Source organism: Anomaloglossus baeobatrachus, chromosome 8 (assembly GCF_048569485.1).
Source record: "Anomaloglossus baeobatrachus isolate aAnoBae1 chromosome 8, aAnoBae1.hap1, whole genome shotgun sequence".
Classification (NCBI taxonomy): domain Eukaryota; kingdom Metazoa; phylum Chordata; class Amphibia; order Anura; family Aromobatidae; genus Anomaloglossus; species Anomaloglossus baeobatrachus.
In genome coordinates, this window is record NC_134360.1 from 234,353,582 (window position 1) to 234,377,030 (window position 23,449).

The following is a 23,449-nucleotide window of genomic DNA, read 5'->3' on the forward strand; positions in this document are numbered from 1 at the left end:
AGGGACAGGTTCGGCTCCTCCCGGCGGCCGTTCTACACAGGGGAGGGACACTCCCCACTTCTGGGGCGTCCCTCCTTCCCTGCAGGTCTCTATAGCCCTCCAGTTCCCACTCTTTTATAGGAACGCCCTCTTCTCAGGCAGAGTTCACTCTGCTCTGGGACATCCTGCATTCTGCATCTCTGCTGAGGTGCTGCGACTGGGGGACCGGGCTTCGGGATCTGGAGGGCACACAACACTGCGCTCAGCGGTCTGGTAAGCCACAGCCGGTCTCCAGTTGTGGACCTCTGTATATTCTCCCTGGGGTTCATTCTCTGCAAAGCCCCCACTCCAGCAGCATGTCTCACACAAGGAGCAAGGCTCCAAAGCTTGATTCTGCATGCACTGCATGTAAGCTCCTGCTGCCTGAGCCGAGCACCTATCCACATTGTGATGTCTGCTCTAACTTGGCGGTGCCACAGCCTGGAGTCTCACCCCCAGTGGTCTCTCAGGCTGCTGCTGCTGCACCTGTGACTGAACCCCCGGCCTGGGTAGAGTCCTTTTCTAGGTCCATATCCCAGTCATTTGCTGAGTCCATGGGGCTTTTGTCCAGGACTTTGATGAATATGCATCAGCCCCCCTCACAGGGTGCCTCTAATACTCTTGACAGAGGACTCCTATCCTCTGACCTCCATCCATCGGAGCTCACGGAGGATTCATCATCTGATCCCAGACCCCGTCCTTCTAAGAGAAGGCGCAGGGTTTCCTCCCCCTCCCCATCCCACGGCTCTGTCTCAAGAGCTGACTCTCAAGATGAGGAGGATGCCCTCACTGGGGGCTCGGAGGCTATGTATCCCATCGATTTCTCTGAGGGTGACTCAGATGTTAGTGATTTGATTGCTTCCATTAATTCTGTACTGGACCTCAATCCGCCAGTGTCAGAGGAGCAGCCCTCTCTGGCAGAAAAGCACCAGTTTACCTCGCCTAAGAGAGTGAAGAGTGTGTTCTTTAACCACTCCAGTTTTCAGACCGCTGTGACCAAACCCAGGGCCTGCCCTGACAAACGCTTTCCAAAGCGTGGTTCTGATGACCGGTTTCCATTTCCACTTGAGGTGGTCAAGGAGTGGTCTCACTCCCCAAAGGTAGACCCTACAGTGTCTAGGCTCTCAGCCCGGACCGTTGTCGGTGGCTGACGGCACCTCACTTAAGGATTCCACTGACCGTCAGATTGACCTTCTGGCCAAATCTGTGTATGAAGCTGCGGGGGCCGCGTTTTCCCCGACTTTTGCAGCAGTGTGGGCTCTCAAAGCCATCTCTGCTTCTCTGGAGGAGATGCATTCCCTCACCAAGGAATCTATGCCTGAGATGGTTACCTTAACTGCTCAGGCTTCAGCTTTTTCATCCTGTGCCATGTCTGCCATGCTAGAGGCTTCTCACCGCACTGTGGTGGCTTCAGCTAATTCTCTTGTTATCCGCAGGATTTTGTGGCTTCGAGAGTGGAAGGCAGATTCTTCTTCTAAGAAGTACCTTGCTGGGCTCCCTTTTGCTGGTTCACGGCTGTTTGGTGAACAGCTGAATGAAATCATTAAAGAAGCTACTGGCGGGAAGAGTACTTCCATGCCACAAACCAAGACCAGGAAACCCGCCCAGGGTAGGAATCAATCGAGGTTTTGTTCCTTTCGTTCCTCCAACTGGTCATCTTCTAAGCCTTCCGCCTCGTCCGCTAACTCAGCCAAGGATCAGAAATCCAACTGGCGCCCAAAAGCGCGTCCGCAGAAGACCGCAGGAGGTACTGCCACTAAGGCAGCTTCCTCATGACTCTCGGCCCGCTCCAGCCACGTCCTTAGTCGGTGGCAGGCTCTCCCACTTTGGCGACGCTTGGATAAAGCAAATCTCCGATCAGTGGGTGAGAGACATCATATCTCACGGCTACAGGATAGAATTCTCTTCCAGCCCTCCAAACAGATTTTTTCTCTCAACTCCCCCCTGCTCCAAGGCCGCCGCCTTCTCGCAGGCCGTGGCGTCCTTGCAGGCAAACGGAGTGATTGTCCCAGTTCCCGCTCAGGAACGGTTCAGAGGTTTTTACTCAAATCTCTTCCTAGTTCCAAAAAAGGACGGTACCTTCCGGCCCATCCTGGATCTCAAGCTTCTCAACAAGCATGTCCGGGTGCGGCATTTTCGCATGGAGTCTCTGCGATCAGTCATTGCCTCTATGACCCAAGGGGAGTTCCTGGCGTCCATCGACATCAGAGATGCCTATCTACATGTGCCAATCGCAGTGTCACATCAGCGTTGGTTACGTTTTGCGATAGGAGAGGATCATTTCCAATTCGTTGCTCTCCCCTTCGGGTTAGCCACGGCCCCTCGGGTATTCACCAAGGTCATGGCGCCAGTGATTGCGGTCCTGCACCTCCAGGGGTTAGCAGTGCTTCTTATCTGGACGACCTTCTGGTCAAGGGTACATCCAGCGCAGACTGTCAGCGGAGTGTTTCGCTCACTCTCGCCACTCTAGCCCAATTCGGGTGGATTGTCAATCTTCCCAAATCCACTCTGACTCCGACCCAGAGTCTCACGTACCTAGGGATGCAGTTCGAGACTTTGCCGGCACTTGTGAAGTTGCCCTTAGACAAACAGCTGTCACTCCGGTTGGCGGTGCGCTCTCTCCTGAGGCCCCGCCGTTATACCCTCAGGCGTCTGATGCAGGTGCTGGGTCAAATGGTGGCCTCCATGGAGGCGGTTCCCTTTGCCCAGTTCCATCTGCGTCCTCTGCAGCTGGACATTCTCCGCTGTTGGGACAAGCGGCCTTCCTCCTTACAGAGGTTAGTGGCTCTGTCGCCATGGACCAGGAGCTCTCTTCAGTGGTGGCTTCGGCCCCTCTCCCTGTCCCAAGGGCGCTCCTTCCTGACTCAGTCCTGGGTGATTCTCACCACGGATGCCAGTCTATCCGGCTGGGGAGCGGTATGTCTCCACCACAGAGCGCAGGGCACTTGGACTCCGTCCGAGTCAGCCCTTTCAATCAATGTGCTGAAAACCAGAGCTGTGCTTCTAGCTCTCCTAGCCTTTCACCACCTGTTGGCGGGCAGGCACATTCGAGTCCAGTCAGACAACGCGACAGCGGTTGCCTACATCAATCACCAAGGCGGGAAACGCAGCCGCCTGGCAATGTTGGAGGTCCAACGCATTCTTCAATGGGCGGAGGACTCCAAGTCCACCATATCCGCAGTCCACATCCCTGGCGTAGAAAACTGGGAGGCAGATTATCTCAGCCGTCAATCCGTGGACGGTGGCGAGTGGTCCCTGCACCCGGCAGTGTTTCAGTCAATCTGCCGCAAGTGGGGCACTCTGGAAGTGGACCTAATGGCATCCCGTCACAACAACAAGGTTCCGGTTTACGTGGCTCGCTCCCACGATCCTCAGGCCTTCGCCGCGGACGCTCTGGTTCAAGACTGGTCCCAGTTTCGTCTGTCCTACGTGTTTCCCCCTCTAGCTCTCTTGCCCAGAGTCCTGCGCAAGATCAGAATGGAGGGCCGTCGAGTCATCCTCATTGCACCGGACTGGCCCAGGCGAGCTTGGTAACCGGACCTGCTCCAACTGTCCGTGGAGATGCCGTGGCATCTTCCGGACCGTCCAGACCTGCTCTCGCAAGGTCCGTTTTTCCGCCCGAATTCTGCGGCACTCAAATTGACGGCGTGGCTCTTGAGTCCTGGATTTTGACGGCTTCTGGTATTCCTCCTGAAGTCATCTCCACTATGACTCGGGCCCGTAAGTCTTCCTCCGTCAAGATCTATCACAGGACTTGGAAAATTTTCCTGTCCTGGTGTCGCTCTTCCGGCCATTCTCCTTGGCCATTCTCGTTGCCGACCCTTCTGTCCTTTCTACAGTCCGGTCTGCAGCTAGGACTGTCCCTCAACTCTCTCAAGGGACAAGTCTCGGCTCTATCAGTGCTGTTCCAGCGGCGTCTCGCCCGGCTGGCTCAGGTCCGCACCTTCATGCAAGGTGCGTCTCGCATCATTCCGCCTTATCGGCGGCCCTTGGATCCCTGGGACCTTAACTTGGTCCTCCCGGTATTGCAGAAACCCCCTTTCGAGCCCCTTAGGGAGGTTTCTTTGTATAGTGTTTCTCAAAAGGTGGCCTTTCTAGTTGCCATAACTTCTCTCAGGAGAGTCTCTGAGTTGGCTGCGCTCTCCTCAGAGTCACCTTTTTTGGTTTTTCACCAAGACAAGGTAGTTCTCCGTCCGACCCCGGACTTTCTTCCTAAGGTGGTCTCTCCCTTCCACCTTAACCAGGATATTTCCTTGCCTTCCTTCTGTCCGGCCCCTGTTCATCGCTTTGAGAAAGCGCTGCATACTCTGGATCTGGTGCGGGCGCTCCGGATCTATGTGTCTCGCACCGCTGCGCTTAGGCGGTGCACCTCTCTTTTTGTGCTAACCACAGGTCGGCGCAAGGGTCTCTCTGCTTCTAAGCCGACCTTGGCCCGTTGGATTAGATCGACCATTTCGGACGCCTACCAGAGTACTCAGGTGTCCCCCGCCGGGGATCAAAGCACACTCGACCAGAGCTGTCGGTGCCTCTTGGGCTTTTAGGCACCAGGCTACGGCTCAACAAGTCTGTCAGGCTGCCACTTGGACTAGCCTGCATACCTTTTCGAAGCTCTACCAAGTGCATGCTCATGCTTCGGCAGATGCGAGCTTGGGCAGATGCATCCTTCAGGCGGCTGTCGCCCACTTGTGAAATTAGGCTCTGCCTACTTCTTAGTTTTTTCTGTTTATTCCCACCCAGGGACAGCTTTGGAACGTCCCATGGTCTGGGTCTCCCAAAGGAACGATAAAGAAAAAGAGAATTTTGTTACTTACCGTAAATTCTTTTTCTTATAGTTCCGTATTGGGAGACCCAGCTCCCTCCCTGTTGCCTGTTGGCAGTTTCTTGTTCCGTGTGTTATCACCGGCTGTTGTCGTGGACAGAGTCTCCGGTTGTTCCGGTTCTTACTCGGTTCTACTTGTGGGTGGCTATTCTCCTTCAGCTTTTGCACTAAACTGGCTAGGACTGGCTACCAGGGGGTGTATAAGCTCAGAGGGAGGAGCTACACTTTTGAGTGTAGTACTTTGTGTGTCCTCCGGAGGCAGAAGCTAAACACCCATGGTCTGGGTCTCCCAATACGGAACCATAAGAAAAAGAATTTATGGTAAGTAAGCAAAATTCTCTTTTTTTCCCTCAGGGCCCGGAGGTCTCGGAGGATCAATGCACTATGCCACAATGGCCCGGACTGCCAACAGACCGGCAAGTCTTAACTTGAACCGCTCCAGAAGCCTAAGCAACAGCAACCCCGATATCTCCGGGACCCCCACGTCACCGGACGACGAAGTCAGGTCTATAATCGGTAGCAAGGTAACATGAGGCCACAGTCTGAGGCTTTTTTTTTTTTATAGGATCAGGGGTGACCGAAAACCAGCAAATAAGGCAAAAAAAAAAAATTAGGACGTTAGTGCAAAATTTTGGATTTAAATAAATTAAAAATGTAGTATTTAAGATGGATGGATAAGGTGAGGGTCCTCTTCAAAAACATGCTCCTTCCCCCCCGTCCTGTTCCCCCAGGCAGGGAATGAATGGAGAGGTGTCTGCGGCTCTCCCCATTCATTTATATGGGAGTTATGGGCAGACGTGAGCCCCTTATGTAACTCTGTCCTGTATTTCACATGTAAGCAATAGTTGAAAAGTCTGTAGAAACCTGCAGTTTCACAATGGCCGAGGTCCGACACCCTTGACCTCAGTGAAAGGGTTGTAGCGGTAGATGAAATTTAGCCCGGAGGTTGCAGTATGAACTGGATTTCTCTTCTTTTCCACTCTCTCATGTTTGCATATTACAATTTCTTCCATCAGTTTCAAAGGGTTAATAAATATCAGACCATCCAAGATAAGACCAGAGCGAGGGGCTCATTCACACTTTGGTTTCCCCCCCAAAAACAATCAAGTTATGGATAAGAGAGAACTTGCTGATCATTGGGGGTCAACGACCCCGAGATCAGGCCTCTGGAGCCAAGAGGACAAGTCGGGAATGGGTCAGAGGTGTGCATGCTCGGTCTCTGCTCTATTCCTTGTCTATGGAACTGCCTGAAATAGCGGACAGCTGTTCTCATCAGTCTTATAAATAAATAAATAAATCTTTATTTTTATATAGCGCTAACATATTCCGCAGCACTTTACATACATCAGGAACACTCTCCCCATTGGGGCTCACAATCTAAGTTCCATATCTGTATGTCTTTGGAGTGTGGGAGGAAACCCACGCAAACATGGGGAGAACATACAAACTCCTTGCAGATGTTGTCCTTGGTGGGATTCGAACCCAGGACCCCAGCGCTGCAAGACTACAGTGCTAACCACTGAGCCACCGTGCCGCCCACGACAGTGGAGCAAGGGGGACCAAGTATCCGCACCTCTGCTTTATTCCTAACTCTGTGTCTTGGCTCCAGAACCCCGATCTTGATATCATTGGAGATCACAGCGGTCAGACCCCAGCGATTGACTTAATTTTTTGGGGAACTATCCCTTTAATCATGTTGGATTTCACCCCTCTATAGTATTTGGCACTGAGTTACTTGCAAAAAGTATCTGCAGAACCCTAGGGGAAGCGGGTGACAACGTTGTAGGAGCCGTAGCGCTGTCCGTATTCATTCAGCTTAAAAAGCAGATAAGAAAATTTGAAAGTTGAATTTAAAAATTTGAAATTTTGAAACAAGGATGTAAAGAATCTGTAACTGTTAGTGATATAATATGTACAGTTAAAGGGATAGTCCACTACTGGACAAAACTTTATTAAAGGGTATCTGTCACCGGATGTTTATAATACTCACCTAACGGTTGGTGCAGAGCAGACTGGTTGGATGGGCTTCTCCGTTCTCCGGGTCCTGCGCCTTCTCTTTCGGCCATCTTTGTCCTCCTTCTGAAGCCTGGATGCATGACGCATTCTATGTCATTCACACTAGTCGACAGTGAGGTCCTGCGCAGGCGCACTACAATACTTTAATCTGCCCTGCTCAGGGCAGATCAAAGTGCGCCTGCGCAGGACCTCAATGTCTGCTATTGTGGATGACATGGAACGCGTCATGCACCGAGGCTTCAGAAGGAGGACAAAGATGGCCGAAAGAGGAGGCGCCGCCACCGGAGAACAGAGACACCCATATAACTAGTCTGCACCGCACCGACCGTTAGGTGAGTATTAAGAACATCCGGTGACAGGTTCCCTTTAAAAAGCAGATAAGAAAATTTGAAAGTTAAATTTCAAAATTTAAAATTTTGAAAAAAAGGATGTAAAGAATCTATAACTGTTAGTGATATGATGTGTACAGTTAAAGGGATAGTGCACTACTGGACAAATCTTTATTAACAGCTCCAATGTGCATTAAAATAATAAAAATCTCCCAGACCGGCACTGGTATGCTAATCGCAATGCTGTGTCCCAGGGTCAAATGACACAACTGCTGCAGCCAATCACTTATGTTCCAGACTGGTGCTACTTCTTCAATCACAATCCTGTGTCCTACGATGGTCACTTGACAAAAGCAATGATTCACTTCGTACCATGACTTCTGCTCTGATAGAACAGGCTGCGCTCAGTCAACAGCCGCTGATTAGCTGCAGCGCTCACATGATATAAGCAATACTACATGACCTCCGGGGACACAGTGGGTAGATTGAGAGGAATCTGTGCCAGTTTGGGAGATTTATGGCATTTTTCTTATCACATGATGGGGTAGTTATTCAAGCCTTATTTCAGTATTTGCACACTTTGTATATTTTTATTGCTTTTTTTTATATATATATATATATATATATATATATATATATATACAGTAGATATATTAAAATATACAGTAGATATGTGTGTGTGTGTGTGTGTGTGTGTGTGTGTATATATATATATATATATATATATATATATATATATATATATATATATATATATATATATATATATATATATATATATATTATACATTTTGTATTATTTGTGACATTTCAGTGATGGAAATGATTTATTAATGTTAATGATTTTTTATATTTTTATTAATTAACAAAACTAATGCCTGGCGGAGCTTGCTGATGTGTACGCACCTTTAATTTAACCCTCTGTATTTCCGGTAACGCCATCTTTCCTTTCCCGCTTGCCGCCGTGGCCATGTGATCAGGGCTTGGATCGATCCAACTCCTGGGTCAACACGGGGGGTCCCAAGGCTGCGCAGTGGGGGAGCGACCCCAGCCCCAGTGCTGACTCGGTGCAGGTGGAGTTTCCGGAGTGACCACTTTCTCTGTTTCCGCTTTATATTCGGGGGGCTTGTTGCTTGTGGTTGTAATCAGGGTGTGGGGGGGGGTCTTTCGGTGTCGATTCTCAATGGCGGTATCGTCATCCTGAAGGATTCTTGGAAGCAGCAGTTCTATTCCTGTCGTTCTATTTAACTCTTCGGTTTACACCACTTCCATCCTCTGCTTGCTGTCAATTTATGGAAACCTGGGTACGATGCACGTGATCCGGACAGCTTTGTGGAGGCTGCAGGTTTATCCAGATCATGTGCATTTTACCCGCGTACGCTGCACATTTTCACAATTTCCTCCCAGTTCTATACAACTTGATAAATCATATAGACATATTCAGGAATACGTTTTTTTACATAAATATTTGTATTTTGAGGTAAAATTCATTTTTGCTATTGGATTTAATTAAAATTTTGCATTGTTTTAGTTTTTACAGGTTCTTTGTTGCCTTGCACATTTCTGGCCATGGAATGAGTGAACTGAAAATCTATCAGTGAGCTCGTTCTCACTTGTAACTCTTTCTTCAGTCTTTTTCTGAACTCGTCTGTACAGATTTATGACCACAGACCACATCAGAGTTGAGCTGCCCTTTGATGTGGTCATTAATCGTCTGACTGATCTCTGCTGATTTATGACCACAAAACAGATGAAAGTTGACCTGACCTGTTTTCTTCTTTCTGAGCTCTTTTCATCTGATTTATTGTCACATTGATGTAGAATTGCGAGATTGCACTCACCTGACATTGAGCTCACATTTCTGGCTGCAGAAGGAGTTAACTGAGAAAGGTCAGTGAACTCATTCTTGCAATTTACCGGTTATCTCCTGAGCTCCTTTCTGACTACATCAATGTTCAGCTCAACTTTGATGTGGTCCATGGTCAGATATCGTCACAGAGGAGTTCAGAAAAAGAAAATTGAAACAGTTACATACCGCCCATCAGGAAAAACTCGCTGACGCATTCTCGGTTAACTCATTCCTCAGCTAAATTGTTACATTTCTTAGAAGGTTTCTATTCACTGACAGCAAGCTGGCAATATGGTGATGAATTGCACCAGCGAGGAGTCCTATAAATCCTTGATAAAAAGAAAGTTGCCAATTTTTCCTTCTGGGTCGAAATTCTTCAAATGATTGACAACCCTATAATACACGGAGCTGGTGTTAAAAATTAGGTTACGTGCCTCCCCCCAAAAAATACAAAACCTGTGACTGTTGCTTTAATTGAATCTGGAAATGGTGACTTCTGCCTGCGCATGTGAAAACCCCTCCATCATTCTGGGGTTTGTGCCTTCTCTGTCCATCCATACTGTCAGTGTTCTGTCGTTTCATCATGCATGTGGTTTATCTTTGTGCGCATGCGCTGTCATGGCTGCCGGAGTGACATCCATTAATATCGTCACACTTGGGGTTCATGTCTTCAGGGCTTTAGGGTGTTTGTGCAAAAATACATTACCCTAAGTTTAACTGAGCTGCAGTACCAGACGTGGCCACACAGATATGGGTGGCGCTGTTTCCACAATCTTCCTCGCACGGCCCCTTCCCCTGCTGTCTTCACAGTTAGCAGATAACAGAGTTTTTTAGGAGAGAGGAAGCAGTGCCCCTAAATTTGTAGATAAGATTTTCAATTCTGAAAACTCCTTTATAAATCCTCCATGTGTGAACATGGCCCTTAGAGTTTCAATTTTGTAATTCAAAGAATGGAAGTTAAAATCAGGCCTAACATTGGATAGGCGAAAGCTTATTAATCTGTGCTGGTCCAAACAGTTTGCCCCCCACCAAGCTGGAGAATGGGGCTCATGGGAATCATGCGCATGCGCTGAACGGCATCTTTCTCTATGAGACCGCGGGAAAACACCGAGCACTGTGCTGCCTCCCACAGCGGATGAAAGCAGCGGTTCAGCACATGCGCGGCCAACGCTCGATTCTGCGGTATTTCTGAGCCCCCTGTTCTCAGGATTGATGGAGATCCCAGGATTTGGACCCCGACCAATCTGCATGTTCTCACTTCCATAGCGAGAGGCGCTTATATGTCGATAGTTGTGCACGACCGGCACTTGCCATCTTGTGTGCGCCTCTTGGTAGTATCATCGCCTCTCTGTGGTAGTGAGAGCCGCCAGAGTATCCTTCCAGAGCAGAGGGGGTAACTTGCAGATTGGTCAGGCTCTGGGAATCCACCAATCCCAAGCCCACGGATCTGAAATGCCCCACTAGAATGCAGAAGTGCTGCGCATGCACTCCTCCCCACATTGTCTATGAAACTGTTGGAGAAAATCAGGCACTGCACTCCAACATCTCCAATAGTCCTGTAAACAATTAATGTAGCCGTGCTACGCATGCGCTGCCACCATTCAATCCCGATGGGGAGATTTCTCATCCTTCTTCTCAGTGTCCACTATTTGGCAATACATGTTGGGAATAACCTTTCACAGGGGCTCTCCTGCACCTCTCACTTCCACATCAGGAGGCGCTAGTGAGTTTATGCGGACTTGTGCTAGGACGTGCTCTTTTCTAATATGACCGGTACTAATAGCTGAGCATGGGTCCTAGCACCATCAGCCCCTCTGATGTGTAAAGGGGGTCGAGGAGCCTTTTTAGCTTCCATTCACAATTACTTGGCACATTCCCAGTCAATCCTTAGGATCCACTATACCGATCCGACCCCCTAATCTTTCAGTCCCGGGGGTCACCTCTGGACCCTCTGTGTCCCCTCCCTACTATATACACCCCCAATATGTCGGTGATGGCCGCACGTTGCTTTGCATGTGCCTGATGATCCCTTTAATCGCCTCGCTTGGACTAACTGTTCTGCACAATAATCAGTCCCCCCCCTTCCTCCGAGCCTTCTCTCCTGGGGTGCGGTCTAATTTGGGGTTTATGGGGGGGGGGCGGCACTAATATATAGACCTGACCACATCCATCAGAGCCAGGATTCACCAGCCCGAGTGTAACGCAGTCTCCGCTTCATTCATCTCCACCAGGCCGCGGAGCGCTGTAACCGCATGTCCTCGCACACCGAGACGTCAAGTTTCTTACAAACTATAACCGGACGGTTACCAACCAAAAAGGTAGATTTACCGGCGTCACTTCTTCCAGGTCCAGATCAGAAGCTGAATCGGTTCTGCCGTCCGCTCTTTGGGGATCCGGCGGATTCTGAGCAGTTGTAACGTTTTATGGATCAGAGCTTGTGGGCGCCATCATGTCACATTGCAGCCTTCAAAGAAAGGAATTAAACGTTGCTGAACTTTTTATTTAGAACCTTTTAAATACTAGTTTACTGAGAAGTATTTTCTTAGAATTCTGCGTTGTGCCGTCCCTCTGTTGTTCTGCCTGGAAATATATCAAACAACTTGATAGATGGGTGCTAGTTGGCAACTGCAATGGGTGGCCCATAGGTAGCTTAATAATGCATTTCCAGGAGGAGTAACTGAGGAACACAACGCAATAGAATTCCAAAATTTATACTTTAGAATTGATATTCCATGGAGCGTTCAAGTGCTCCCTAAAGCACAAATGCCGTGCGGTTTTGGTAAAATCCCATACTTTATATTAGATGGCATTAGAGGGTGAATAGCCCCCGCTTTTACAAGTGTTGATTGTCGTGCATTAGAGGGGTGGGTGCCATAGAGGCTCGTTGTTGTGTTGTCCCAGCAGTAGGACCCTTACAGATTTGGCACCAGTGCAAATACCTAATATAAATGGTGTGCTGGCCCTTTAAATGACAGATCTGCTATGATGGAGACAGGAGGGCGCACTTATTTTGCGGCTGCAGTCGACGTTGCGGTAGACGTGCCCCCCGGGGTTGTGCGTTTTGTGCCTGTCGTGGTGTGAGACATCATGCGCTCATTGTCGTGCCTTGTGCTGTGATGGGTTTTGCACCCGACATTGTCTTGTATTTTTTTTTCCATTTTTCTTTTTTCGTCTGCTGCATTGTAGACTCTGGTGACAGTGACTTTCTTCTTGTGATTTAGCTTTTCCATGAGGAGCTGGCGTTACAGTGGGTGGTGTGCAGCGGAGCCGTGCGGGAGGCCACATTGCAGCAAGCCTGGTTCTTCTTTGAGCTGATGGTGAGAAAAAAGCTTCTACAGTTGTCAACTTCGAGTAACTTTACTGACCCTGAGTTACAGCCTGTATTATACTCCAGAGCTGCACTCACTATTCTGCTGGTGCAGTCACTGTGTACATACATTATATTACTTACCCTGTACTGATCCTGAGTTACATCCTGTATTATACTCCAGAGCTGCACTCACTGTGTACATACATTATATTACTTATCCTGTACTGATCCTGAGTTACCTCCTGTATTATACTCCAGAGCTGCACTCACTATTCTGCTGGTGCAGTCACTGTGTACATACATTACATTACTTACCCTGTACTGATCCTGAGTTACATCCTGTATTATACTCCAGAGCTGCACTCGCTATTCTGCTGGTGCAGTCACTGTGTACATACATTACATTACTTATCCTGTACTGATCCTGACTTACATCCTGTATTATACTCAAGAGCTGCACTCGCTATTCTGCTGGTGCAGTCACTGTGTACATACATTACATTACTTATCCTGTACTGATCCTGAGTTACATCCTGTATTATACTCCAGAGCTGCACTCACTATTCTGCTGGTGCAGTCACTGTGTACATACATTACATTACTTATCCTGTACTGATCCTGACTTACATCCTGTATTATACTCCAGAGCTGCACTCACTATTCTGCTGGTGCAGTCACTGTGTACATACATTACATTACTTATCCTGTACTGATCCTGACTTACATCCTGTATTATACTCAAGAGCTGCACTCGCTATTCTGCTGGTGCAGTCACTGTGTATATACATTACATTACTTATCCTGTACTGATCCTGAGTTACATCCTGTATTATACTCCAGAGCTGCACTCACTATTCTGCTGGTGCAGTCACTGTGTACATACATTACATTACTTATCCTGTACTGATCCTGAGTTACATCCTGTATTATACTCCAGAGCTGCACTCACTATTCTGCTGGTGCAGTCCCTGTGTACATACATTACATTACTGATCATACACTGATCCTGAGTTACATCCTATAGTAGTTAAATCGCTATAGTGTAAGCTTGAAATGTCCCTGCCTTTTCAGCATACATATGAAGATAGTGACTCCATCAACAGAATAGTGAGTGCAGCTCTGGAGTAAATGCAGGAGGTAACACAGGATTAGCAATGTAGTGTATGTATATTGTGACTCCACCAGCAGAATAGTGAGTACAGCTCTGGAGTATAATACAGGATGTAACTCAGGATCAGTACAGGATAAGTAATGTAATGTATGTACATAGTGACTGCACTAGCAGAATAGTGAGTGCAGCTCTGGGGTATAATACAGGATGTAACTCAGGATCAGTACAGGATAAGTTAATGTAATGTATGTACATAGTGACTGCACTAGCAGAATAGTGAGTGCAGCTCTGGGGTATAATACAGGATGTAACTCAGGATCAGTACAGGATAAGTTAATGTAATGTATGTACATAGTGACTTCACCAGCAGAATAGTGAGTGCAGCTCTGGAGTATAGTACAGTATAAGTAATGTCTGTACACAGTGGTTGCCCTATATTTGCACATATATAGTAGTATATTGCAGTATAGTATTGTGTATAGTATTTTCCCGCTATCTGCTCGTGTCATGGAGCTTCTTCTGTTACAGGTGAAGAGCATGGTGCATCACCTGTTCTTTGCAGATAAGCTCGATTCCCCTCGGAAGCACCGATTTCCTGAGCGCTTCATGGATGACATCTCGGCTCTTGTCAGCACAATGGCTAATGATATTGTGACGCGTTTCCAGAAGGTAGGAAGGACCGCACGCCATGTCTGCGCATCGTTAGGAGATTTGATGGAGGTTGTGGTTTTGCGTCCGCTACAGATCCACAGTTTGGCGATCGCCGCTCTGTAACAACGTGGTTTTCCTGCCTTTATTCCGCTAGATACATTGTTGCATTTTTATATTTTTCTCTTCTGTTTCTCAGGATACAGAAATGGTGGAGAGACTGAATGTCAGCCTGGCGTTCTTCCTGAATGACCTGCTGTCTATCATGGACCGGGGCTTTGTCTTCAGTCTGGTGAAAGCTTATTTCAAGCAGGTAAGGCCTAGGCTGTGACTGTGACCTTCACATAGAGAGAAGATGGAACGTATACACCTTTATATGATGTGTACATTTCCATCAGGTGTCATCAAAACTTCATATCCTACCCAACCCGAGCATACTGGTGTCGCTGCGGCTGGATTTCCTGCGCATTGTCTGCAGTCACGAGCACTACGTCACGTTGAACCTTCCCTGCAGCCTGCTGACCCCGCCATCATCTCCATCACCTTCCGTGTCTTCTGCTACCTCCCAGGTCAGTAACTGAGACGCCTCCACTGACAATCTATCCAATAGCAATGTGGAAAAATAAGCCTTTATATGTCCGCACGTGTCAGAAGCGCTTTGCATTTTGAGTTTGTAATTGCATATTGTAAAATTTGCAGTATTTTTTTTTTTTTGTGCCTCTATCGGAGTAAATCTGCAGCAAAATCCTCATATAGAGATCAACAAGAGGGTGATAACTTGTAGAAAAGCTCCTGTGTATTCCTCACAGATGACAGTAACAGGCTGTGATCAACAAGAGGGTGATAACATGATGAAAAGCTCCTGTGTATTCCTCACAGATGACAGTAACAGGCTGTGATCAACAAGAGGGTGATAACATGAAGAAAAGCTCCTGTGTATTCCTCACAGATGACAGTAACAGGCTGTGATCAACAAGAGGGTGATAACATGAAGAAAAGCTCCTGTGTATTCCTCACAGATGACAGTAACAGGCTGTGATCAACAAGAGGGTGATAACATGAAGAAAAGCTCCTGTGTATTCCTCACAGATGACAGTATCAGGCTGTGATCAACAAGAGGGTGATAACATGATGAAACACTCCTGTATCCCCCAGGGTCACTTATGGCTGTACAGACAAAAGCAAGAATAGTGACACAGAACCTGGTGGGTAATAGGGGTGATAACATGAAGAAACGCTCCTGTATTGTGGTCACAGAAGGCTGTGCAGGGCGAGAAATGACAAGGACAACCTGGGAACGACAACATGAAGAAAAGCTCCTGTATCCCCCCTGGGTCATTGGAGGCTGCGCAATGGAAGAGGTGATGGATAAAACTGTGATTGGTGAGAAGTATCATCACTGGAGGCTTTTCAGTAATCCTGGCTCTGAACGATAACCAAGGTGATAACATGAAGAAAGGTTCCTGCATCCCAAACAGATGCCTACCATCTCCATTATGGGGTCACTATGGGGCTGAAGTATGGTCGTGGGGGTGACCAAAGCTGTCTGGGATCTACCTATCGTCCCCTCTTATACGACTCCAGGAAGTTATCTTTATCCGGCTTCTAATCTAAGCTCCACATTTATATTCTAGCACTTACAATAACGATGTATTACATAAACTCTTAGTAGTTAAAGTATTAAAGGGGCTGTCCAGGACTAATGCACAGCGGTATGTAACTCAGGATCAGTAATGTACTGTATGTACACAGTGACTGCACCAGCAGAATAGTGAGTGCAGCTCTGGAGTATAATACAGGAGGTAACTCAGGATCAGTAATGTACTGTATGTACACAGTGACTGAACCAGCAGAATAGTGAGTGCTGCTCTGGAGTATAATACAGGATGTAACTCAGGATCAGTAATGTACTGTATGTACACAGTGACTGCACCAGCAGAATAGTGAGTGCTGCTCTGGAGTATAATACAGGATGTAACTCAGGATCAGTAATGTACTGTATGTACACAGTGACTGCACCAGCAGAATAGTGAGTGCAGCTCTGGAGTATAATACAGGAGGTAACTCAGGATCAGTAATGTACTGTATGTACACAGTGACTGCACCAGCAGAATAGTGAGTGCTGCTCTGGAGTATAATACAGGATGTAACTCAGGATCAGTAATGTACTGTATGTACACAGTGACTGCACCAGCAGAATAGTGAGTGCAGCTCTGGAGTATAATACAGGAGGTAACTCAGGATCAGTAATGTACTGTATGTACACAGTTACTGCACCAGCAGAATAGTGAGTGCTGCTCGGGAGTATAATACAGGATGTAACTCAGGATCAGTAATGTACTGTATGTACACAGTGACTGCACCAGCAGAATAGTGAGTGCAGCTCTGGAGTATAATACAGGAGGTAACTCAGGATCAGTAATGTACTGTATGTACACAGTTACTGCACCAGCAGAATAGTGAGTGCTGCTCTGGAGTATAATACAGGATGTAGCTCAGGATCAGTAATGTACTGTATGTACACAGTGACTGCACCAGCAGAATAGTGAGTGCAGCTCTGGAGTATAATACAGGAGGTAACTCAGGATCAGTACAGGATAAGGAATGTAATGTATGTACACAGTGACTGCACCAGCAGAATAGTGAGTGCAGCTCTGGAGTATAATACAGGATGTAACTCAGGATCAGTAATGTAATGTATGTACACAGTGACTGCACCAGTAGAATAGTGAGTGCTGCTCTGGTGTATAATACAGGAGGTAACTCAGGATTAGTACAGGATCACTAATGTACTGTATGTACACAGTGACTGCACCAGCAGAATAGTGAGTGCTGCTCTGAAGTATAATACAGGATGTAACTCAGGATCAATACAGGATAAGTAATGTAATGTATGTACACAGTGACTGTACCAGAAGAATAGTGAGTGCAGCTCTGGAGTATAATACAGGATGTAACTCAGGATCAGTACTGGGTCAGTAATGTAATGTATGTACACAGTGACTACACCAGCAGAATAGTGAGTGCAGCTCTGGGGTATAATACAGGAGGTAACTCAGGATCAGTACAGGATAAGTGATGTAATGTATGTACACAGTGACTGCACCAGCAGAATAGTGAGTGCAGCTCTGGAGTATAATACAGGAGGTAACTCAGGATCAGTACAGGATCAGTAATGTAATGTACGTACAAAGTGACTGCACCAGCAGAATAGTGAGTGCAGCTCTGGAGTATAATACAGGAGGTAACTCAGGATCAGTACAGGATCAGTAATGTAATGTACGTACAAAGTGACTGCACCAGTAGAATAGTGAGTGCAGCTCTGGAGTATAATACAGGATATAACATTGTCATGTTGCGTTCTTGTCTGATGACGGTTTTATTTGCAGTCTTGTATGATTATTATGTAAGCGGGTATTTTGGGTGTGATCCCGTCCTGTTATGTTTATTTAATGGTCTGTTCTTTTTTAGAGCTCTGGATTCTCAACCAACGTCCAGGACCAAAAGATTGCGAATATGTTTGAGCTGTCGGTGCCTTTCCGCCAGCAGCATTACTTGGCAGGACTTGTGCTGACTGAACTTGCCGTCATCGTGGATCCTGATGCAGAGGGGTGAGCCGCGATGGGGGAGGGGAAAATTAGATTTTGGTGGCGCAACAAAGTGTTGGGATGATGACGGCGGTCCTGTAAAATCCCCACAAATTTACTGGTACTCTCAGGCTGGGGATACCCATGGTTATTGGGTGCCCCCTAGCCTAAAAATATCAGCCAGCAGCCGCCCAGGATTACTGTATCCATTAGATGCAACAGTCCCGGCACTTAAGGCTGCTTTCACACATCCGGTTTGAGCAGTGCGGCTCAATCCGGCTGTGAAACCTATGCAACGGATGCGGCGAAAACACCGCATCCTTTGCATAAGTTTTTTACATGCGGCCCGTCCGGTTTTTGCCGCTTGCGGCAGGCTACTGAGCATGCGCAGTGGCAAAAAACGCATGCGGCGCATCCGGCGTCCATAGGAATGCATTGGAAAATGCGCCGCATTGGCTGGATGCGGCGCGATGCGGGGTTTTTTTGCCGCATAGAAAAACATGCCAGGCAACGTTCCATCCGTCCGCCGCATCGGCTAAATATGCCTCATGCGGCAAAAAACGGACGGAACGCAAGCCCATGCAGCACAATCCGGCACTAATGAAAGTCTATGCAGGAAAAAACGGAACCGGCGGCAAAAAAAATGGTTTCGTTTTTCAGCAAAGTGCCGGATTGTGCCGCACAGCAAAAACCGGATGTGTGAAAGCAGCCTTACCCAGCTCTTCCCGATTGTCCTCATGCGTTGGCAGTCGGGGTAATGAGGGAGTTAATGGTATCCCACAGCAGCCATTAAGACCTAAATTAGTGATGTCAGGTGTCTATGAGACACCACATCACTAATCTGTAAGTGAAATTAAATAAATACAAACACCAAAGAAATCCTTTATTTGAAATAAAAGACAAAAAAACACCCTCTTTCACCACTTTATTTAACCCCAAAACACCCCTTCAGGTCAGACGTAATCCACACAAGGTCCCACGATGCTTCCAGCACTGCTACATCTGAAGCTCACAGCGAGCGCCATAGAACATGACTGCCCGCTGTGTCTTCCACACAGCAACTGAAGTGAGCCGGGCGATCAGCGGTGACGTCACTCAGGTTGAGGACCTGTTGAAGTGCAAACAAGCGCGAAACGTCATTCGTCCTCTGAGTGGCTGCTCCCGCTCTATTCCCCGCGGTTCTTATGCACACTTTTAAATAAATTGGATTTTCTGCATGGGCTGTGGACAGTGCCGCTTCTTCCTTCTACTGAGTCCTCCACCTGTGACCACAAATCACCTGAGGGACGTCACCGCTGATTGCGCCGCTCACTTCAGTTGCTGCGTGGAGCTTACAGCGAGCAGTCATGTTCTATGGCGTTTGCTGTGAGCTTCAGATGTAGCATTTTTCCACGGGTTTGGTTTTTTGGGGCCATAAACCTGCATCTTTGTGGTCACCACAAAAATGCATCGTGCGCACATAGTCTTATGTTCTTTTGTCTGGTTGGGTTGAATGGAGCGGGCTCAAGAGCGGAGCCTGCACCATTCACCAACAGCAGTGACCATAGTGAGCTCCAATCGCCACTGTTTCAGTACATTATATAGTAATGTGAATGCTGTCACCTAAAACCACGTCATCCCCAAAAAACAAGCCCTTGTACAGCTGTACTGGCAGAAAAATAAAAACGTCATGGCTCTTTGAAGATGGGAACAACAAACAAAACTCTAAAAATTGGTCACATCCTTGAGGGATTAAGCTAGTTCTTAAAGGGGTCTGTCCGGCACCCATTGCTCTTTACGGTATTTTTTGTCGCATGACGCCGCAATTTTATTGCTGGCTTTTTTTTTTATAAGTACAGTAAAAGTAATTCCCGGGGCCGCGGCCTTTACATTGTCGGGTTAGCTGAGAACATGGCGTTACATAAATATTCTGTAGTTAGACAGTGATGTTTGCTCTGCGGTGATAACTAACTGCGGTTACAACACTCCTCGCTCAGGTTATTTGGATTGCATAAGAAGGTGATCAATATGGTACACAACCTGCTATCTACCCACGACTCTGATCCCCGCTATGCTGATCCCGAGGTAAAAGCCCGAGTGGCCATGCTTTACCTTCCTCTGATTGGCATCGTAATGGAGACTGTCCCCCAGCTGTACGATTTTACAGGTAATCTACCCCGGTCATTGACACACGCTTGTTATAAGGTCTCTCGAGGTGTCACTTCTTATTGAGGATCGGAGTTTAGTTTTTCTAATAGAGTCTGCGTGAATTATAGCCACCACTAGAGGGAGCTAGCACCAGGCCTCTTTATAATGGCCGTTACTGGATCCTGTATACATCTTTATACAGGGAGCTCCCTCTAGTGGTGGCTGTATAAATCTGTATGTAGTGAGCTCCCTCTAGTGGTGGCTGTATAAATCTGTATGTAGTGAGCTCCCCCTAGTGGTGGCTGTATAAATCTGTATGTAGTGAGCTCCTCCTAGTGGTGGCTGTATAAATCTGTATGTAGTGAGCTCCCCCTAGTAGTAACTATTTAAATCTGTATGTAGTGAGCTCCTCCTAGTGGTGGCTGTATAAATCTGTATGTAGTGAGCTCCCCATAGTGGTGACTGTAAAAATCTGTATGTAGTGAGCTCCCCCTAGTAGTGACTATATAAATCTGTATGTAGAGAGCTCTAAATAGTGGTAACTATTTAAATCTGTATGTAGTGAGCTCCTCCTAGTGGTGGCTGTATACATCTGTTTGTAGTGAGCTCCCCCTAGTGGTGACTGTATAAATTTGTATATAGTGAGCTCCTCCTAATGGTAGCTGTATAAATCTGTATGTAGTGAGCTCCCCCTAGTGGTGACTGTATAATTCCGTATGTAGTGAGCTCCTCCTAGTGGTGGCTGTATAAATCTGTATGTAGTGAGCTCCCCCTAGTGGTGGCTGTATAATTCTGTATGTAGTGAGCTCCTCCTAGTGGTGGCTGTATAAATCTGTATGTAGTGAGCTCCCCCTAGTGGTGGCTGTATAAATCTGTATGTAGTGAGCTCCCCCTAGTGGTGGCTGTATAAATCTGCATGTAGTGAGCTCCTCCTAGTGGTGGCTGTATAAATCTGTATGTAGTGAGCTCCATCTAGTGGTGGCTGTATAAATCTGTATGTAGTGAGCTCCCTCTAGTGGGGCTGTATAAATCTGTATGTAGTGAGCTCCCTCTAGTGGTGGATGTATAAATCTATATGTCGTGAGCTCCCCCTAGTGGTGGATGTATAAATCTGTATGTAGTGAGCTCCCTCTAGTGGTGGCTGTATAATTCTGTATGTAGTGAGCTCCCTCTAGTGGTGGCTGTATAAATCTGTATGTAGTGAGCTCCCCCTAGTGGTGGCTGTATAAATCTGTATGTAGTGAGCTCCCTCTAGTGGTGGCTGTATAAATCTGTATGTAGTGAGCTCCCCCTAGTGGTGGCTGTATAAATCTGTATGTAGTGAGCTCCCTGTAGTGGTGGCTGTATAAATCTGTATGTAGTGAGCTCCCTCTAGTGGTGGCTGTATAAATCTATGTAGTGAGCTCCCTCTAGTGGTGGCTGTATAAATCTGTAGTGAGCTCCCTCTAGTGGTGGCTGTATAAATCTGTATGTAGTGAGCTCCCTCTAGTGGTGGCTGTATAATCTGTATTTAGTGAGCTCCCTCTAGTGGTGGCTGTATAAATCTATGTAATGAGGTGGTTGTTGAATTTCTTGCAGCAGTGGCATGCCAGTATTTCATGTGACTGCTGCAGCCAATCATCAGTCTCGTTGTCCTGGCGCTGTGCATCAGCTTTTTCACTGAGGCCAGGGATTGACTGCAGCGGTCACATAGCTATAGAACATATCAAAGTTGCAGGAAAAAAATGTAAAATTGACAGGGACCACAGGAGTGACAGCGCTGGGCAGTGGGTAAGTCATCAGAGTGACTTGCTGTGAGTATAATGTGACCTTCTTTGTGGACAGAATCTCACAACCAGCGAGGAAGACCCAACTGCGGGGCTGGAGACGAGCACGAAGGCGACGGCGGGAGCATGATCAGTCAGACGGTCGCCATGGCCATCGCTGGGACCTCCGTCCCGCAGCTGACAAGACCCAGTAGCTTTTTACTGACCTCACAAGTGAGCGCCTATTATTATTTTTTATATATATATATATATATATATATATATATATATATATATATATATATATATATATATATATATATATATATATATATATATATATATATATATATATATATAAAAAATATATATATTTCTTTTTTATTTATTGTTATATTTTTTTTATATTTCCTGTCATTGATTTTTCTTCCGTTCAGCCCTCTCGGCAGCACTCGTCATTCTCTGCAGAATCCAGCCGCAGCCTCTTAATTTGCCTCCTCTGGGTACTGAAGAACGCGGATGAGATTGTGCTGCAGAAATGGTTCACCGACCTGTCCATCCTGCAGCTGAACCGCCTGCTCGATCTGCTCTATCTCTGCGTTTCCTGCTTTGAGTACAAGGTGAGTCCAGAAATTGGATATTTTCCGTTAGCAGCCATTAAAGGGGTTTTCCACCTTTTAAAGGCAAATATTTATTTAAATGAATGAAATCCTTGTATTTTGGGCTAAAAATAATTTTAGCAATTTGGTTTCATTAAATATGTTGCACCGTTTCCATTCTACAGACTCTCTGCTGCATTGGATGTTGCTGGCTGCAGTATGGGCTAACTGAGAATCCTTCAGTGAGCCCATCTGACGGTCCAGTGGAGGGTTTGTAACTATCTGGCACAATTGCCCGAACTAATAAAATATGAAAATATCTATCCCACAAAGTGAACACGAAGAAAAAATGGAAGTTTTTAATTTTCCCAACAAAAAAAGAAAAAGTAATAAGCAAACCTTGTAAATACCCAAAATTGGTATCAATAAAAAACATAAATTTGATGCAGAAGAAACAAGCCCTGAAATATAAAAAAAAAAAATACTAGTCTTAGAAAATTGTGATGAAAAATGAATTTATTTTTTTTTTTTATGTAAATATTTAAAAAAAAGAAAGTTTTTTCATCACTTTAATAAAAGAAAAATTATAAAAGTTTTAGTATCGCTGTAATCGCACCGGCATGGAGATTCGTGCTACCAGGTCATGGTTACTGCACAAATAATACCTTACAATGAAAACTTAGGAAATATGGGCATTTTCAGTGCACTTGGATTTTTTTTTCTTGTTTTTCAGTACATTATATGGTAAAGTAAAGGGTATCATTGAAAACTGCATCTCGTCTTGCAAAAAACGAGCCCTCATACAGCCAAGCGGACGGGAATATATAAAAATAATTATGGTTCTTGGAAGAAAGGGAAGGAAAAAAAAAAAACTAAGCAGAAAAAGTAAAAATCGCCTGGAGCTTAAGGGGTTAAAGTTAATTTTCTGGCGACGCTTGCCCTTTAAGAGCTTATTTCTTCTATTCCAGGGTAAGAAGGCTTTCGAGCGAATGAACAGTTTGACTTTCAAGAAATCGAAAGACATGAGAGCTAAGCTGGAGGAAGCCATCCTCGGGAGCATCGGGGCCAGACAGGAGATGGTCCGGAGGAGTCGGGGTCAGCTCGGTAAGTCTGCAGGGTGTACGGGGCGCAAAACCCAAAGTTTTGGCAAAGTTTCTTCTTTGCTGCTCTTAAAATTGTCCGTCCGTCTCCATGAGCTTCGGTCCAAACCATGGAAGATCCGGCATCATTGTATCTTCTGTTGTGAATGTCATCCGAGTGGGTGCTGGTGTGGAGCTCCCTCTGGTGGCCA

General features: G+C 46.5%; 1 protein-coding gene across 14 annotated transcripts in view; it reads left to right on the forward strand.

Annotated features, from left to right (window-relative positions):
* Positions 1-23,449, forward strand: part of DOCK7 (dedicator of cytokinesis 7) — a 177,487-nt gene that overhangs the window by 95,971 nt on the left and 58,067 nt on the right. For 6 of the 14 annotated variants that reach the window (XM_075320362.1, XM_075320363.1, XM_075320365.1 and 3 more), the window contains exons 22-33: positions 5,192-5,361; positions 8,163-8,255; positions 11,263-11,349; positions 12,253-12,348; positions 13,981-14,121; positions 14,300-14,413; positions 14,499-14,669; positions 17,572-17,711; positions 19,664-19,833; positions 21,639-21,793; positions 21,997-22,179; positions 23,127-23,262. In XM_075320362.1, coding sequence (XP_075176477.1) covers positions 5,192-5,361; positions 8,163-8,255; positions 11,263-11,349; positions 12,253-12,348; positions 13,981-14,121; positions 14,300-14,413; positions 14,499-14,669; positions 17,572-17,711; positions 19,664-19,833; positions 21,639-21,793; positions 21,997-22,179; positions 23,127-23,262 — 1,656 coding nt within the window. The remainder of the gene's footprint in view (positions 1-5,191; positions 5,362-8,162; positions 8,256-11,262; positions 11,350-12,252; positions 12,349-13,980; positions 14,122-14,299; positions 14,414-14,498; positions 14,670-17,571; positions 17,712-19,663; positions 19,834-21,638; positions 21,794-21,996; positions 22,180-23,126; positions 23,263-23,449) is intronic. The other 8 variants (XM_075320370.1, XM_075320371.1, XM_075320372.1 and 5 more) reach the window with 3 other exon arrangements.